Here is an 18,971-nt window from a genome sequence, read left to right on the forward strand (position 1 = left end):
TGTCCGTTTCCCGTCTCTTTCCAAAATAAAAGTCCTCGATATGGAACGCAGACCAATTCCTTTCTTTTAATAATTTACTCATACAGTAAATATGATTCAATAATTATCAAATCATTATCAAATTAATTAAGTTACTTCAAACTTTTGAGACACATGAAGTGAAGAGAACTAGACTCACAAGCAAAAACCTTTATTTTGAAACGAGCTTTTTTCAGCTCCTGACAAAGACTGCCGTACTATCTTGATTTGTGACTGTGTATTGCAGTATCTACATAGACATTTCAGTTAAAATAAAATACATTGTAAGTGTTTGGATTCATGCATTTATTAAGTAAATAGTCAAAAGAAATAGTTGTTGTGTGAAATTTAATCAGGCATCTGTTTAGCCGGTCTATCATCTCAACAGAGACTGAAGGACCCCTTATGGCTCAACAGCAGCACGAGTGATTCTCTGTGGTCAGTAAAATAAACTTATCTAAAGTCGTTGTTTTGTTGTGGTATTTGTGTTTAAACTGAGTAAAATAATATTTTGCAATGGCGTTAATCGCCGATAGTGTATTTTTTATGGCTGCGTAGTGTTTATAGCTACACTAGTATGCACACTGTTGTAAAAAGTAATCATCATTTCAAACGTGTATAGCTAATAGCATATATCTGCTACTGTAAATTGTCTAATTAACTGAACTGATAATATATTATATGTACTCATTTGCATGATGATTCTTGTGGTGCTCTGTTTTGTCATCTCATTGCTACATTCTATTGCAATGCAATATAACGTTACATGGGAAGAGCTGGACCAAACTGTGCATTTTGTTTGCTGTGTTTAATATTTTTATGATGATTTTATTTGGAGAATTATCTAAATGTAAAGGAACTATGAAATGGAACCTTATTACCTTTATAATATGTCGTGTTTAAACTAGTATGTGATGCTCAAAACCCTTATTAGTGTTGTTTTATTTTTTGTTACAGTTCTTTTTTATTTAACAACTGAAGAATGACCAAAAAAAGAAAAAGGCAAGGCGATTTTCAGAAAAATAAGCTAAAGGTTGGCCAAACGAAGCCAAAAGCTGACAATGCAACGGACGTCAACTTCAGATCAAAAACTATCCGTTTACCAGAGCAGCTGAAGCATGGGAGTTCAGGACCGACCACACACAGGAATCTCGACATCAAGGTACATAAAACGCACAATCTCACACTTTCCACTGACCCTCATCTCTCTGTGGTACTTATAGAGATGTAACAATACATAGATATTGACTGATGCATTGATCAAATGACTAACATTCCATCCATCTTGCTAGTGTTATTCACACTCATTTGCAGGGTCCGCGTCTCACACACATTTGATTTGGCACAGGTTTTACACCGGATGCCCTTCCTGACACAACACATTCACACTCACACACACTCCTACGGACAATTTGCCAAATCCTATCCACACAACCATATATGTCTTTGGGGGAAACGGAGCACCCAGAGGAAACCCACGCTGACACAGGGAGAACATGCAAACTTTACACAGAAAGGACCCCTGGCTCAGTTGGGGATCTCCTTACTGTGAGGCGACAGTGCAACCCAACCATGCTGCCGATCAAATCACTAACAATATGATAAATGCAACATATATATTTTTAAGATGCACCTTTATTTCGACACACTCATGTTAGCCACATCTGCATTGTCACTGAGCTGTCATCAAATATTTTATAAGTTTTAACCATGGTTTTAACACTTTATGGACCAAATTATTATTATTATTTATTGGTGGATCCCAAATGGAATACAGAATTTTCTTTTTCCAGAGTTTTCAATTAAATGTTAATGTTATGTTTTGGTTGCATTTGTGAGTTAATAAGAATGTAACAGGTTGTGCAAAAAAGGCACATACAATTGTAATATCGATATGTTGATGCGTTGTCGCATTATGCCATGTTTTCAGGGATCTGCAAATATCGTATCACCGGTTAAGAGAATCAATGTCAGATCATATCGTGATGAAACGTCCAGTTTACACCCCTAGTTCATTATCTTTTTTAATTACTCTTCCATTGTATCTCTCTCTCTCTCAGGATCTGTTGTCCCAGCTGCACCACTTCAACAGTAACGTGAAGCAGGGAGCTCTGGTGGGTTTGCGGGAGTTGCTCTCCGCTCACCCTACTCTGGTTGAGCAGCATGCGTCAGCTGTGCTCTCCGAGGTGGCGGCCCTCTTCACCGACAAAGACGGCTCTGTGCGCGCAGCTGCAGTTCGTCTGCTGCGTTTCATCGCTCAGTGCATCTCCGCCGAACGCATAGCACCCTTCTTCCCCTTGCTCAGCGCCCACCTCACTTGTGCCATGACCCACATCTCAGAACCCATCCAGGAAGATGCTCTCCGGGTCCTAGATGTGCTGTTAGAGCACTATCCTGGACTTCTGTCTCAGAGACATACGGTTCTGCTGGCCAATTTTCTGGAGCTCATCTCCCAAAGGCGGAAAGCTGGAACAGGGCTGGATAAATCTGGGAAAGGGGGCTATTCTCTGACTATCAGCACAAATCGCTCGGTGACAGCACAGCAATGGAGACTTACTGTGTTGCTCAGGTATTGCACCAAAGAAAATTTACATAAAAGTCTGTCATTTTCTCCCTCTTCTTTCTGTGTAGTTTGCTATGTTGTTATTTATTGCACCATAATAATTTGTGCATGCACACATTTTTAGGTTGGGCAATTTTCTGCAGGCAGTTGTTGAGGAAAGACCTCTGGAGGAAGACGTGGTCAGTAGGATTGGCCTTGGAATGTGGGCTGGAGAGAAAGGCTCGGTGACACCTGTAGATGTGAGTTGGGAGGAGCATGTCTTTGGAAAGGGCAGGATCCAAGTGTTTGAAAATTCTGGAGCCGTGCCCACCCCACGCTCCACTTATCGCCTAAGGTGCGTTTCATTGTTACATTAAATGATTGCTGACTAATTTCTCTTTTCATTATCAGAATGCCCTTCATCATGTAGACCAACTGAATATTGCATGAAAGTTTGTTGTTTATTTCAGAGGTGGCCAAACTAGGGAATGAAAATTGGCCCGTTATGACCTTTGATTTGGCCTGCCATGCAGTAAATTGCAATGTATTTTTTCTAATTTAGCGTCTTTTTTTTTGCATTGTAAATGTAGAGAATATAAGTAAATATTATAAAAAAAAAAATTTTAATGCCCTTTTTGAGGTGCTGGAACAGTAATGGAGTAATTGCGCAGTCATGATATTGAGGCAGTGACACACAGTCAACAAATATATATTTTTTTTTTACTGATGTCAGTCTTTTGTATAATACTCAATCTAGTTTTCATTGTACTGAAAGTTTCATTGTAAAAATAACATTTTGTAACTGCCTTAGTTAACATCACACAATAATGTTTTTTTCTTTTTTTTCTGTTTTTAAATAAATTATTTAAATCATAAATGAGGGTTAACCACTTGAATTTTAATATAGGTCCTTAAAGTTATAAGTTGAAATAATGCAACGTTGTTTTTGCCCATGGCCCTCAATTAAGTTTATTTTTGGCTCTTCATAGAAAAAAACTGCTTTATATAGTTAAATGTTTTGTTAACCCAAAAATGAAAATTAAGTCATCATTTACTCACCCTGGTGCCCTTCTTTCATTTTGGATTTTTTTTAAAAAGTGTCCCACTCGAGCTGGTGATGACAGCGAAAAGCGACCAGCATCCAGCTCTGAAAAAAGACACAACATGCTGTATATTCCAAGTGTTCTGGGGGCATCTCTTTTTTAGTTTGATCATGGTCGCTATTCATTGCCATTATATGGTCTAAACCTACAAATGCAACTCGTAATATACACTATATAAAAGGTTTCTGTCTCTTCCTGATCTCTATCCGCTTCCTCCCTGCCTCTCTCCTATTTGTCCTCATATGTTTCTTCCTGATCTTTAAATTTAGCCCTTTTTTTTCTTTTCTTTTTTTTACATCCAATGTATTTTGTTGGAACCTTTTTGCCATTCTACACTTTGTGTCTGTTTTGGGGGGATGGACAATTTTTAAATTAGAATTTTTTAATACATATGCTTGGCAATTTGTACTTGTTTTTTATTATTCATGGAACAATGCTAATTACAGTAAATGTTTTCATTAATAAACATTTATATATGGATAATTAATAATAACTTTGTCTAGTGCTCTTATGGTTAACTAGTAAACTGATTGAAAAAGCATAGCCTTCTTCATGGTCAGTGCATTTGCATATTTGGCATATTTCATTCTGTAACCTACTTGTTCTACAGATCTGTGCACTAGTCGTGTTATTATGCTACTGTTTTTGATAGTGTTGATACCGTTTCTTACATATTATATCATGATGATCATTGTTTGCCTTTATGTCTGTTTTGTGTAGGCCTGACTCTAAGCCAGGGGCTGGAATGAATAAGGAACTCTGCTCAGCTGAGACGGTGCAGGGCTTTGCAGGAACCCTGGTGCCTCTGTTGCTGGAGATCTGGGTTGAGGCGGCAGGTGGAGAGCGCGTGCAGATGGACAGCGGCCACCTGCTCTCAGCCGAGTCCATGGCTCTTATGTTCCAGATCCTCACCATACTGCAGTTACTGAGAAGACTCGCCCCACAGAGAGACCAGCAGGACATACTGGTACATACACTTACACTGCAGTGGCAGCATCACTGATGTTGTACAGCCCGGTGTGCTCACATAAACCCTGTTCCCACTGTATCGTGCAGGATGCCTGGTTCCGGAACTCATACCTGACAGATTTCAAACAGCACTTCATGAAAAACTTCCCCTACGGCCTGCTGGAAGTAGCCAGACTCAAGAAAAAAGCTGATGGAAAGAGGTGACCAAAAAGTCCATTTGCTTTATTGAGACATGATTGTAATAATTGTAAATGAATGAACCACAGTTCATGTTTTTGATTCCAGAAGTTTCAAGAACTGTATGTTCTTCAATAAAAACAGTAGTTTTTAAATATTTTTTAAAATAAAACTCAAATAATAAATAAATCTTGATTGTAGGTTTTTAAGATTTTTTTTATTATTATTATTCTTTTTTTAAAAATATTTTATTTATTACCAACCAACCAAACAAATAACACCAACCCCCTCTACTCCCCAGCCCTGTTATGCCAGCTGGACAAAAGCTGTAAAATAATTTAAAAAAAGGCATAACCAATTAGATTATAGTAGATTACCCAGTTAATTTTTTTTATACATTATTGCACATCATTATATGTTATATATTCTATGTTAAAGCAAACTGTGCTTTTTACTTAAATTAATGATTAATTAAATTAATTTTTTTGTTGCTTTCAGGATTAGGCTGCAAGTAGCAAGCGAAACGGTTGCTGGGGGTAACGTGGAACCGTTGGCCGTAAACGTCACATTGTGTCAAGTTATGGTGACACTCAGTCTTAGGGGCCAGGATCACGTAGCAGTCGAAGATGCTGACTGGCTCGGACCAATCAGGGTCTTTATTAGGGAGACGTTATCCAGTGGGGGCAAGCTGAGCTCAAGGCACCTGGCAGCCTTACTGGAGGTGGTGTGGAGAATGATTGTAACCCAGCGCAGCCGAGGTGAGACCCTTTTCTTAATAGAGGACGAAGTTTTGTTTTCTAATGAAGGTCTGCTGGATATAAAATGTGTGTGTGTGTGTTTGCAGTGGTGACAGATGATCTCCTGCAGGCTGTGTTTGTGCAGTACCAGCAGAAGAACCTGAGTGTGAGCGTCCGCACTCTGCTGCTGCGCTTCTTCAGTCAGCTCTACATTCAAGAGCATCAGAACCACCCTCATATTGCTAGGTAGGTGCAATTTTTTTCTGGACACAAACCTATTTATTCCAGCATCAATAATTTTACACACACACACACACACACACACACACACACACACACACACACACACACACACACACACACACACACACACACACACACACACACACACACTATTATCCTATTATTCAGCAAGGATTAATTAAATTGGTCGAAAGTGAATGTAAAGACATTTGTAATAGATTTCTATTTTAAATAAATTGTTCTTTGGAGCTTTCTGTTCATCAAAGAATCCTGAAAAAAATGTATCATGGTTTCCACATAAATATTAAGCTGTTTCCAACATTGATAATAATAAGAAATGTTTCTTGATCAGCAAATCAGCATATTAGAATGGTTTCTGAAGAATCATGTGACTCTGTAATGATGCTGAAAATTAATTTTTGACATCACAGGAATAAATTACATTTTAGAATATATTAAAATATTTCTGTTTTTACTGTATTTCTGATCAGATAGCTACAGACTTTGTGAGCATATGAAACATTTTTAAAACTGACCCAAAACTTTTGAACGTGTATCAGCCTAGTTACAGCTCATTGTCTCTGCACATTAAGCTGGGAAAGGAATAAGTATTTTAAAACAAAATAATAAATGTTTCTAGTTTATTAGGGGGTTGTACAGACTAGTCGACTGTAATGCTCTGCCATGATGCTTTAAGCTTGACGTCGACTGGTCACTGAGCATGGCCTATGCAATCGCTCTCTCACTAATGCATTCAAATAGACAAAGACAAAAGAAATGATAAAAATAAGCTATGTAGGAGCAATAGTCTCGTGGGCAGCGCTGTGTCACATGCCATAGCTGTGCACAAGGCAACTTGCGTTCGAGTCTCAGCTGTCAACTCGATGTTCAGGCTTATTTGTTCATTAATGAAGTCATCAGCGACTATAATCACATAAATGTAGACAAAAGAAAAAAATATCTGAAGTCATTCAACCTCTAGTGGTTATATATTTTTAGTCTTTATCTGTATGGTCTTACAATTTGTTTGTTTGTTAAATTAATTGTATTTAAGTAAACTGAAGACTCCCCCTAGCATCTTTTCATTGTTTAAGTCTAGAAATGCACCTCATGATAATGAGAAGAGTCTGAAGTCTGCCTCTCTTTCAGGAGCAGGATTCTGGCGCGCTGGTTGGCGTCACTGCCGGTTCAGTTGGTTCAGCTGGGCAGCAGGAATCCTCAGCTCTCAGCACAACTGCTGGAGACGGTGCAGCCAGCTGCCGCGAGGGGCAACAAAGACCTTCTGCAGAGTCTTCAGAAAAATGCCTGCGGTCTCTATGGTAATTATATATGCCCATACACACAAACAACTGTTTAACATACTCTCTCACTACTATAGACCTCATGTAGCCCCACCACTTTTCAGCACTGAGCTCGTTGTGTTCTGTGTCACAGCATGAAGGTAAGATCTTACGGATTAATAAATCTTCCCGGTCTGCTTCAAACATAACAAAGCTCATGTCAATGATTTTCATTTGTTCTACAATAAGTAAATTCACCAGCTAATTACTCTTCGACAGCGATGCCATAGAAATATACAGAGCTGCCGCAAAACGGAAGTTCAAACACAAAATTCTAAAGATGGCTGTGCGCTTGTTTCTCTGGCACATAAGGTCTATAGTGTGTGTGTGCATGAGAGAGTCTTGTGTAAGGGATCGGGCGGTAGTGAGGGAGAGCATTAGAGTGGTGGCGTCTCTGGTTCTGTGTGTGATATAAGCGTTCTGTAGTTTTGTGTTTCGGGAGCACAGCACTCTCTTTGTGTGTGTTAGCACTCATGACATCAGCAGCGTGCGTCAGCAGCTAATAATGTCTGTCTCTCTGTGATCACTGAGAGGACGAAACTCTTTCTCTCTTACTTTTTTCTCCCTCTCTTCTCACTTGCATTCTTTCCTTCACTGTTGAGTGTTGGCATTTAGATAAATCTGTCACTAGGTGGAGCTCTTTCTTTTCCCATCAAGTTTCACAATCAGAATGAATAATCAATCTCAGAATAGAGCAGTCAACCCCTAAGGGTAATTCGCCTTGGGCCAGGAATTTCTAAAGGAGTCTTAAAATAGCAGTAGTTTTCTATGTGTTAGTACAATTTTATTTCATAAATGTTTTTTTTAATTATTGTATATATTTTCTTTTTAGAACTTTTGCATGCTGAGCATATATATTGTATTAATGTTTCTCAGTTTATGCTAATCTGTGAAATATATATATTTGTTTGTGATCATGTCGCAGATCCACAGGACGGCTGTGTGGTTGTGTTGCCTGTGGAGTCCCAGAAGAGGCTGGTTCAGATTCTCCATTTCCTGCCAGCGTTTCCCGCAGAGCTTCTGGCATGTCTCAGCCAGGTCTGCAACACTGGGAGAGTGTCGGCTAGCCTCGCCACTACACTAATACGCACCATACACCTGAGGTATGAGGGTTATGACACATCCGCATGCACTAATGCAGTCCTTAAGTCTGCTTCCAGTGTTCCGCTCTGGGACATTTTGAAATGTTTTTGTAAGGTTTTAGAAATGAATTCCACAGTGTCTTTGCATAATCACTTGTGAAAATAATCTTCTGTTGTTGTTTTTTTATGTAGAGTTTATCACTACTTTTCATCATTAAATGAAATACATATGTGCTAGGTTTTGGACAGGAGATTTAATTTAAGAATTAATTTAAAACAGAATACTTGCATATATGAATTTCTTATACACTACTGCTTTAGTATAGTTGAGTCGAGCGTTTCCAAACATAATACGCAACACTTTATTTTGATGGTCCACTTTAGACATTCTTCTAACTTTAAGTAACTTTGCAACTACAGGTCAACTAGCTATTTGTAGAGTATTAGTCGACTGTTTGCTTAATATCTGGGAACACTTTATTTTGATGGTCCCCCAACAGACATTCTACTGACTATAAGTAACTTTGCAACCGCATGTCAACTTATTCTACTTACCCGAATCCTAACACCTAACCATAACCTAACAGTCTACTATACAGTCTACTAATACTCTAATGACTGGTAGTTGACATGTAGTTGCAAAGTATTTATAGTTAGTAGAATGTCTTAAGTGTAACATCGAAATAAAGTGCAACACATAATACTTGCTAAAATGGGGAAATAAGTGCATCAGTGTGGATTTGACCAAGACTTGGTATGCATGTGCAGCTCAGCCCTGGAGGGGAGTATCTGTCTGCATCTGACTGATATGTTTAGAATGTGACTCTGATTTCTACGACTGCCGAGAGGAGACAGCAGCCTCAGAGTTTTCACTGCTAATAGAATCAAACAATTTAACCAATCAGAGACAGCCAAGCACTCTGCGGCATGATAAGAGGATGGCCAATTCTCCCACTTAACTCTGATTGGCCGTGACCATTAGTCATTAACCGCGATTGGCCGTAATGCGGCGGAACGGAGCCACGAGTCACTGCGCAGTGAAGCAGAGGTCATTCTGCAGTAAGTTCAGTATATTCAGAGTTATCGTTGTCTTTGGTATACACAACACTTACCCCCGGTTTCACAGTCTAAAGGCTGTCCCAGACTAAAATGCAAGTTTGAGCTCTTTTAACTGAAAGCAACTTGCACTGACTTATCTTAAAATAATCAGTGCCATTGTTTTATCTCAAGATGCACACCAGTAATGTTTTTAAGGCACGTTTATAAAAGCTATTTAAATGTTTTAATTTAAGGCCTAATCCTGGCTTAATCTAAGCCCTGTCTGTGAAACCAGGCCTTCGTATTTTGCACAGTTTTCGCCAAGTTGTAGTAACATAATACACTCACATTAAAAAGAGGTTTCAGAAATTTTGTTTAGTGAGTGTCTTCAGGAAAGGAGCAGGGATGGGCATTTTGAGTAGTTTTATTGTTGATTACTCTTAACACAAATAAACAAGTAATTTATTTGAATGAAATAAAGATACATTGTTTTTTTTTTTATAAATCTAGTTAGAAATAACAGATATGATACAAAATCAGCCTGTTGCTTTATTCACAAATTCTGCATCATTAACTTAAACCATCATTGCTTTCATCAATGTAATTAATAATATGCTTTAATAAAAACATAAATAGAATAATTTAATGAAATGGCAAACAGACGATACTGTCATCTCATTAGTGTTGTTATTGTTAACTAAAACCAAAACTATTCAAAATCAATTTAGCTAATTAAAATAAAGCTGAAATACAGTAAAATATTAGATGAAAAACATGTGAAAATTAGAAATGTTTCCATGGCAGCCTATTGAAATATGTTTACGCTGAATTGCTAATATAAATCCGTTATAAAATAAACTAAAGCTAAATAAGAATATTTTAATAAAAATAATAAATTAATTTTAAATTGAATAAAATAGAAAACTAATACTACAAGAAAATGACTAAAACTTGAACTAAAATGACAATATAAAAATAAAAGCTAATTCAAAATATTAATAAGTACTATAATAGTAAACAAATAATTATAAAATAGTGCACCTCATATACAAAATACACATCTTTATAAAGGTTATCACATTTTTATCATTTCATATGTTCTTATTTAGGAAACTTATTTAGGACTGATCTGATAAGCTTACAAGTGTAAACTAGTCATGTATGATTGACAGAATATTCCTTTGTGAGTTCCTCTGCATGCTGAGGGCCTTAGGCTGTGTGCAAGTACATTTGTGTGTGTATCTTTGTGACATGCTGTGTCCCCACTGTGTTTCTTTTAGTCACTAGCCTAAAGCCACTCTTTTATTTGTAGTTTCCCCTTAAATCCTAAAGGGAGCAGAACACACTGACTGTGTAACTTAGAGTCCCTGTGTGAATGTGTCTTGGTTACACTGCCTTTCCTCTGGGCTCTGTTTGCTCATAACAACAACACTAGGCTAAGTCTGCCCGGAGACCTACAGAGGGCAGTATTACTCTTTAGATAAGACGTTGAACGATCGTCTAGGTCCCTGCTAAGAGTCGCACCGAAATTCCAAAACAAATGTTACGGCAAGTGAATTCACACTGACTGCACATTTGAAAAAATCTGGACCCATGACAGGATTCCTCCGTGATAAGCCAAGCATCACTTAAGGCCGCTTCTGTTCATGGCAGAACTGCGTGACATGCCGTTAAGAGAGCCAATCCTCTAAACAACATGAACCGAACATTTTGTCCTTCACAAGAATTTGTCTTTGATCACATCAGCGAAATGAAGCTAACTCTTGTTGAGTTTTGAATGGTGGCCATGGGGTTCAGAAAGTGTTGCTAAACTTAGACAAGAATGGCTAATAGTTTAGCAATAGAGTGTGTGTTGTTATATTATCCGTGTGTGTGTGTGTGTGGCTGGCACACAGAAAGAGGTGCATATCTCTGCATGTGTTTGTGTGTCCAGACTCCAGCCCCTTTTTACTAATGGTTTGATGGGAAATATGCCAATCAGTATGCATTAAGGAAGTCCAGCACATGCTCATTCCACAATCACAAGAGAAATGAAATCAAACAAGTAAAAGATCAGATATCCATTCACTTTATTAGCCTTGAGGCTGATCCACATCAATAAGGGAGAATCATAAGACTGCGTGGATTGTCCCTGAATAGCTTTAACACACACACACGCACACACTGGTTCTTTCTGATTTCCTTCTCAGAAAAGCGTGACTATAAAATGGTTACTTCTAAAATATCTTGCCATAAAGTTATCGCTGAAGCCTTGAACGCACACATAGAAGCACAGCATCACATGGAATCCATGTTGAATCAGGCTTTTATGGCTCATACATGCAATTCATTGCAAATGAATGATAATTGAGAAATGGACAAATAAATGTTCTCCAAAACCCTGTTGTGTTATATTTGACATTTACATTAACATGAAAAAAGGGTATATGAATAATCAAGTAAACCCAAGTTGCTTCAGTCCAGTAAATATTTATCTTACATTTACTTTATAAAAATCATTGAAGATTAAAGAGCAAAAAAGACTTAACATGATACAAAAAACTAAAATCTTGATAGAGCATTCATTCCCACTTTTTTTAAATGGATAAATTGTCAACATGATCCTGTGCTTCAGGAATGTTTTAAAATCTTCTGAAAGAACAGTAAGTGATGTCTGCCATATTGTGAGGATGACCCCAGCGTTTCCTTAATACCGTGAGTGTTCTCATTTGCTGAAAGTGAGTGTGTTTGTGGTGGGAGGTTGATTTCAAAGGAAATGAAGGATCTCAGATGGCCAGTATTTTTAGACTGACATTCTCACCACACGCACACACACAGGTACAGTGTGAGATGTGTAACGGGAGAGCGGATCAGTGCCGGACCACTGCACAGTAATGCGTGTGTGCTTCCCCACAGGTCTCCTCTGAGTGGCTGGTCGAGCAGTTCACAGGATGTGCCAGTGAAGGATGTAGATTACCTCAGTTTCTTTTTCACCACACTAACAGGTGCGCACACACTTGTATACACACACAGATCATACATCACATTCAACGATACTAGTACCGACAGCATGCTTGATATTGATAAAGCGGCGTTCCCATGATCCTGTGCTTCAGGTTTCTCCTCTGAGATGTTGCGGGCCCTGCAGGACACAGATGAAGATGGCCTGTTGCCCTCCTCTACACTCTCGCCCCTCAGTGTGTTCGCTACCACCCTGGAGCAGTTTCTACATCATTGGGATGTGGTGGAGGTGATTTTTTTTCTCTCTCTCTCTCCCTCTCTTTTATCTGACAGTCCCTTTCTCCACTTTCAGCTGCTCCAGCATGTGTGTTATGTCAGTTGTTCTGCTGTCAATCGCTGTTTCTAATCCTGTTGTCATCCACTCTGTCCCCTGTGAGCGCCCCTCTCCTCTCTCATCTAGTCTGGCTTGTGTCAGACATGCGGTGGTTCTGGTGTCAACCCACTCGTCTGTCTGCAGTCTGTTGACTGCATTTGCATTACACATGTTTGCCTGGGACAGCATTTTCAGCATTACATATTTTTTCTGTCCAGTGCTTAATTTTTTATACACAATATTAACAATATGTGAATGAAGAAAAGTCCCCATGAAAATTTTGATGAAAATCAAAATATATCATTTAAAGACATCACATTATTTTGAAAGGCAAAATAGTTGAATAAACATGATAAAAAGTGTCTTTAGAAGTCAATATATTGATTGTTGTTGGGTTTTTTTGCACAGTATTTCATCTGTGCAAAAAAAATTTGCCCGTTTAATTCATTTTTTTCATTAATTCTATGTTGAAAGTGCTTCTCAAAGCCATTCTATTTGTTACATTGTTGCAAAAACGTGTAACTTCCTTGAATATGTAATTTACACACGGGTTAGGGACAGTTAATTGCGTTAATATGAATGCATTGTTTTTTCATAATTAATCGCACTAAATGAATGCATTAAATTGACAGCTCTAATAGCACAGAGCCCATAATGTGATATTTGCCTGATAAAACCTGAGACTTTTGAAACTACACAAGTAGTTTCAAAATATATATTTTTCTTGCAAAACAATATTTTTGCACAAACAAAAATCTGAAACTTTTTCATGCACACGTGAAAATTATATAAACATTAACAGGAAACAGTAACAGAATTTTCCTGTGCTCACTAGAAAAGTGCACTTAAAGTATTGGTTTATAAACCAAGAAGTGTTTTGCACATCATGAAAGAGATATGAACCAGGTCATGCTGTTCACCTTAATCGCATCGTCTTTTTTCATGCTAACCTGGTGCAATTTTCAACTTCTACCAAGAAGCAGGTGTTCACTTGAATCAGCGCAGGGCCACTTGGGCCAAGTGTGTTTTAGTTTCCCCCTGGAGACGGCCAGTTGGTTGAGCAGAGGGAAGGTTTATCGCATCGCACCGGTGTAGGTGTCTCCATATTTCAATAAGGGCTGGTTATCAGAGCGCTCCTGGCTAAAGCAAATGCTAATGCCAGCCAGCGGACACCATCACCACCTGACATTTTACACGGAAATTAAAACCCAACAAAACCACTCCCTCGGGCCAGGGTCTGACTCTTACTGCCCCCCCTCTTTTACTGCACACACACAGCTAATTCCTCTATGCAATTTTCTCTGGACTTTCATTTTTTGTGTCCAAGTCAATCAGACAGTATAGGTGTAGAGGGACGGCTGGCATCTCCGTTGATACGGTAATGAGGAGTGACGGGGGAGATGATGCCAGCAGGTGAGGCTGATGGAGAATAATGGGCCTTAATGAGGAAAAGAGCCTGATTCCCTCCTCGCGTACACAAGCACAGGACACGCTTTCTCTCAGCTCAATCACTTAACTTGGGTTTAATTAGAAATTATTTTTAACAGTAAAGAAATTGCCTTACAAAAACACATGTAGCATTTTGGTACAAGTTAATTGCATTCTCAACCTTGTGGGAAAAAATGATATTAAATAAAGATATATTTAAACCATTAGATACTTTTTATTTATTATTTTTAATAATTATTTTTATAATTTGAAAGAAGACTTATGTTGATTAAAGCCCAAAGTATACTTCAGCTGTTCACTTTCCGCGTGATGTAATTTTCGTCATTAGGAGGGTTCCCAGAAGTCCGAGCGAAGCACGATTTTTGTGTCTGCACGGACGGTGTGCGTAAAACAGTTCATGTGCGAGTTACATGAGCGCTTGAAAACAATGTCCACTAGATCATGGAAAGACATCTTAGCCGCTTGCCGTGCGCACTCTCACGTCCAAAGTAGTAAAGTTTTCACGGAAAATGAATGAAAGCCTTCAGAATGTATTTATTTGCTAAAAAAAAATTTGTGGAAAAATAGTAATATTGGGAAATAATATTACAATTTAAAATAAGTTTTATTTCTGTGATGGCACAGCTGAATTTTGAGCATCATTACTCCAGTTTTCAGTGTCACATGATCCTTCAGAAATCATTCTAATATACTGATTTGGAGCTCAATTATTGATTATTATTCGTTCTTAATTATTAACAATGGTTCTTATTATTACATTTTGCTGCTTAATATTTTTGTGGAAATATTTTTTTTTTTCAGGATTCTTCCATGAAGAGAAAGTTCCAAAGAATATAGTTTATTTGAAATAGAAATCTTTTGTAACATTATAAATGTATTTACTGTCACTTTTGTTCAATTTAATGTGCCTTGGTTGAATTAAAGTATTTATTTATTACACACACACACATACGTGTGTGTGTGTATGTATATATTACATATATCTCCTACCCCAAAAGACTAAAGTTATTGCTGCTGAAAATTCATTAAAAAAATAAAAAATAATAATATATTGAAATAGTAATATATAAATAGTAAATAGTAATAATATTTCATGATATTACTGTTTTTCTGTATTTTTGATCAAATAGTTACAGCCTTGGTGAGCTTCTTTCAAAAACATTAAAAAAAGTTATTATTCCAAACTTTTGACCGTAGTGTGTAGTTTTACAAAGTTTTATATTCAATTTTTAATCAATTAAATTTTTTCTTTTTTATTATGAAAATCATTTTAGCACCTTTTTTTACAGCCCTGCTGAAATATCTTAATGTGCTAAAACAAAATGTGCTAAAAAAGTGTGCTTCTAATCCTGTTGGGATTTCACATCACCCTCTTAAAGAAAATTCTCACTTACTGTTTCTCAGATATATAGCTCGGCAATTAGCATCAAATTAAGTTTGAGTGGTGTGTGTGAGAGAGCGAGAGCACATGGCTGCTGGGGGTCCATTCCTTTATTGCCAATCAGGCGTCTCTAATCTAAAGCATACGTAATGTGTTCTTAACACTGTTAGCCTGATTAATGTCTGATAATAACCTGCTCTGAATGACATTCTGTTCCGCCTTCATCTGTTTAATCTAATCTGCCCTAATGCTATTAGCACTATTAGATTTCTCACACACATACACTCACACACTTATTTATTGTTTGTGCTCATAAAATATCAGTTCAGAGAGTGGCAGGGTGTCGCTAATCTGTCCAGTGTCAACTTGCATTACAACAGACCGGTCCAACCCTTTGAGCCCATCACTGTATATTTGTGTGTGTGTGTGTGTGTGTGTGTCTGTGTGTGTGTGTGTGTGTGGTGCTATAGGATTCTTTGTTCTCTGCAGACTTCTCTTTTGTCTGGGCCTGGGGATTTATTTTTGTCCGACCTAAACCGTTTGTATGTGTCAGATGTTGTGATGTATAATTCAAGGGTTCTTTGTAGACTGAGATAGAAAAGTGTCACCTGCCTCTCAGCTTTCAGTCTCTGAAATGACTCTCTTCTTAAGATGTTTCTAACATCTGTTTATCTTCATTTAATATTTTTGCCTAGTTTGATTTCTATTAACTTCACTGTTTTTACACTAAAAGCAGATGTATAAAGACATGATGAATGAAAATGTTACTTTTAACACACACACACACATACATATATAAAAAAAAAATTCTGCTCATGACAGTATATTTCATGCTTTTTTCTGACTTAAAATATTTATTTATAATTATAATTTATATATTTTATAAATTAACGTAATGTTTTTATTTTTAATCAAATGTATACTCTGTATATTATAATTTCAGATTTCTTTTTTATGTTTTAAATTTTTTGTGTTTTTAAATAAAAAGTTTTAATATACTAATTATAAAATATATACTTAGTCAAATACAAAGTTTAAACGTACCATTGAATCAAAATTGGCCATTCTTATTTTCTTATGTAATGTTGCAGTGTTTATTATAAATTATTTATCCATGCACATCATTATTTAAAAATGTGCCCGTTTAGTTTGTAATGCCCACTTTTTACGACCCAAACAAATCTCGATAAACCAAATCCAGTCCTGCCCTTTATTGCTTCATGCTTCACTTGGATATACATCATTCAATTGGACTCTTTTGAAGTGCATATATCACTTGGATATACATCACAACAGAGAAGTTGGTCACAATTTCTGTTTCATGCTGACATTAAGGGTGCATTAATGCTGCATTTCATGTACGTAGAACAAAAGCAGCATCAGAGCCATCTTTAAGATGTGTCAGCACCATATTTTAGTAGAATTTGGAGGTGCTCAGAGCGGCCTTAACTCTGCTGTGTGAAAACTTAATTTACCTGCTCAGTTCATCAACATCTCTTCACTGTGTTTGTAGGTGGTGTGTCACTGCCTGGACACCCTGGGATCTCGTGCACAGTGTTTTGATGTAATACAGAACGCCATCATTAAGAATCTGGTGAGTGAACGTGTTTTTCAACTGAATGTTTTGCATGCAAGTGGGCAGTGGTGCCAGACACAGTTTGTGGTGAGACTCTCTCCATCTCTTTGTAGTGTGGACTCGCCGTGGTGCCAGACTGTGTGTGTGCAGCGATTTTAAGGTGTGTTCCTAGGTTACTGGATGTCAACTTCCTGCCCAGCGACACACTCCTCCACTTCCTGTCTGACTGTTGCCTGAGTATGCTCAATCTGCTGCTACAACTGGAGCAGAGTGCCCGCAAGAGGTGTGCTCGCTAACACTCTCGCACCCACACACACACACAATATTTGCATAGAGTAACATTTATACACCACAAAGAAGACTATTGGATAATACAGCAAAGAGAATTTGGAAAACAGGACTGGGGAAAGTCCAAAAAGGGCAGTCTCATGAAGACCGCAAAATAAAAAATAAAAGAAAACATTTGAAAATAGTTGCTTGTTTTGATGCGCCTAAAAGTTTTTATCAGCAATCTATTTATTCAGAAATAGTATACAAGTGTCTATTAATTTGTCTGTAATATACAAGAAATATTAATTACAATTATTCTAAATAATAATGAATATCTAATCATTATTTATAAATATATAAACCAATTATTAGTATATTCATAACATTTTTGCCACCTTTTTTCACATATAATAGCACATGCAATCTTGGTTACAAACTGGGGCTTGTGGTTAAAGTCACCATGAAATCAAAATGGACAATTCTTGTTTTTTATGGAATATTTCATTATTATAAATGATATATCCGTGCACATGATTATTTATGGCGGGACAACCTGTCACTCATATGAGTTTACAGCAAGTAAACCACTACAATCCAATGATCCAATCAATTCCCAGTGGACAAAAATAAGTCCCACCCTAAATTTTTTCCCTCACAATCACATCACAATAGTGAAGAAAAGACTGTTGCAAACTTCCGTTTTATGCGGACTTCAAAGAAACGGGTGGTCCAATCTAACGCTCAAAACGAAAACGAAATATGTTGTCAAAACGTTTATCTCCTTCAGGGATGCCGTGTGGGAGGCATGTTTTGCTGCGTTGAGTGCGGTACCGAGGCTCCTGCGATTGGTCCTGCAGTCTTTTCGCGTGTGCGACCTGTGTGAGGAAGAGCTCCCCCTGTTGGCACAGATCCTGTCATTACTTCTTCAGCATACTCAATTACGCAACCACATGATGGCCAACGCCAGTCTACTGCAACTCATCATACAGGACTTAACGGTATGGCACATCAAAATATGTAATGTGTAATGCTTAAAATTGCATGCATCTATTTTAATTTTGCTTCAAAAGATCAAACTTAAATGCTTACTTATTAAACTCAAACTGCCGACACTCTCTTTACTGTTTGTTTTTGCAGCATTTCTATGGTGGAGAGACTCGAGAGCAGTGGCTGACTGACTTGCTGTACTGCTACAGCGTGACAATGTCTGGTCAGCGGGCCAACATGGCCATGAGGGACATCTATTAACTGCTGACCACAGCCATTCATGTTCTTTTTGTTTTCTGATTCCAGTCGTTTTGTACAAAATGAAGAAAATAAACGTTGTGATAATGAACTTATTAGTTCGGTTTCAGATTTATTGCACATTTATGAATATAGACCTGGAGAGATTTTTTTATTTTTTTATTACCCACTGTTTCGTAATCAACTGAATTCATGAAATAATGGTATTTACTCAAAGCAACTGGAACATACAAACAGCTGCTGTTTTAAAGTTTCTTAAAGAATTCTGAATTAAAAAATGGGAACACTATGTTCAAAAGTTTGGGGTCAGAAAGTTTTTTTTCTTCTTCAAATTAACTTATATTCATCACTTATGCATTGAATTGATCAAAAGTGACAAAAGTGACATTTGTATTGTTATAAAATACTTCAAATAACTGTTGTACTTTTTAACGTTCTATTCATCAAAGAATCCTGAAAAAAAGGATCAGTTTTTACAAAAATATTAA

At 37.4% G+C, this 18,971-nt stretch overlaps 1 protein-coding gene across 1 annotated transcript; it reads left to right on the forward strand.

Moving 5' to 3' along the window:
* The first annotated feature begins 275 nt into the window (after positions 1-275).
* On the forward strand, positions 276-18,574 carry tex10 (testis expressed 10). Its single transcript, XM_082149640.1, has 16 exons — positions 276-456; positions 976-1,180; positions 2,079-2,587; positions 2,706-2,915; positions 4,384-4,630; positions 4,720-4,832; positions 5,308-5,567; positions 5,654-5,792; positions 6,939-7,108; positions 8,055-8,232; positions 12,145-12,233; positions 12,345-12,478; positions 16,906-16,986; positions 17,082-17,251; positions 18,026-18,236; positions 18,376-18,574. Exons 2-16 carry the CDS (start codon positions 1,001-1,003, stop codon positions 18,484-18,486), a joined length of 2,802 nt encoding a protein of 933 aa, XP_082005766.1. The 5' UTR covers positions 276-456; positions 976-1,000; the 3' UTR covers positions 18,487-18,574.
* Positions 18,575-18,971: the final 397 nt, after the last annotated feature.

The sequence above is a fragment of the Leuciscus leuciscus genome, assembly GCF_965113295.1.
Source record: "Leuciscus leuciscus genome assembly, chromosome: 20".
NCBI lineage: Eukaryota > Metazoa > Chordata > Actinopteri > Cypriniformes > Leuciscidae > Leuciscus > Leuciscus leuciscus.

Bases quoted from the DNA above. Each gene is read 5' to 3' on its own strand.
- tex10 (XM_082149640.1), top strand. From the start codon at position 1,001: ATGACCAAAAAAAGAAAAAGGCAAGGCGATTTTCAGAAAAATAAGCTA. The intron at 4,631-4,719 runs GTACATACACTT...TGTATCGTGCAG, and splicing joins GAGACCAGCAGGACATACTG to GATGCCTGGTTCCGGAACTC. The intron at 12,234-12,344 runs GTGCGCACACAC...CCTGTGCTTCAG, and splicing joins CTTTTTCACCACACTAACAG to GTTTCTCCTCTGAGATGTTG.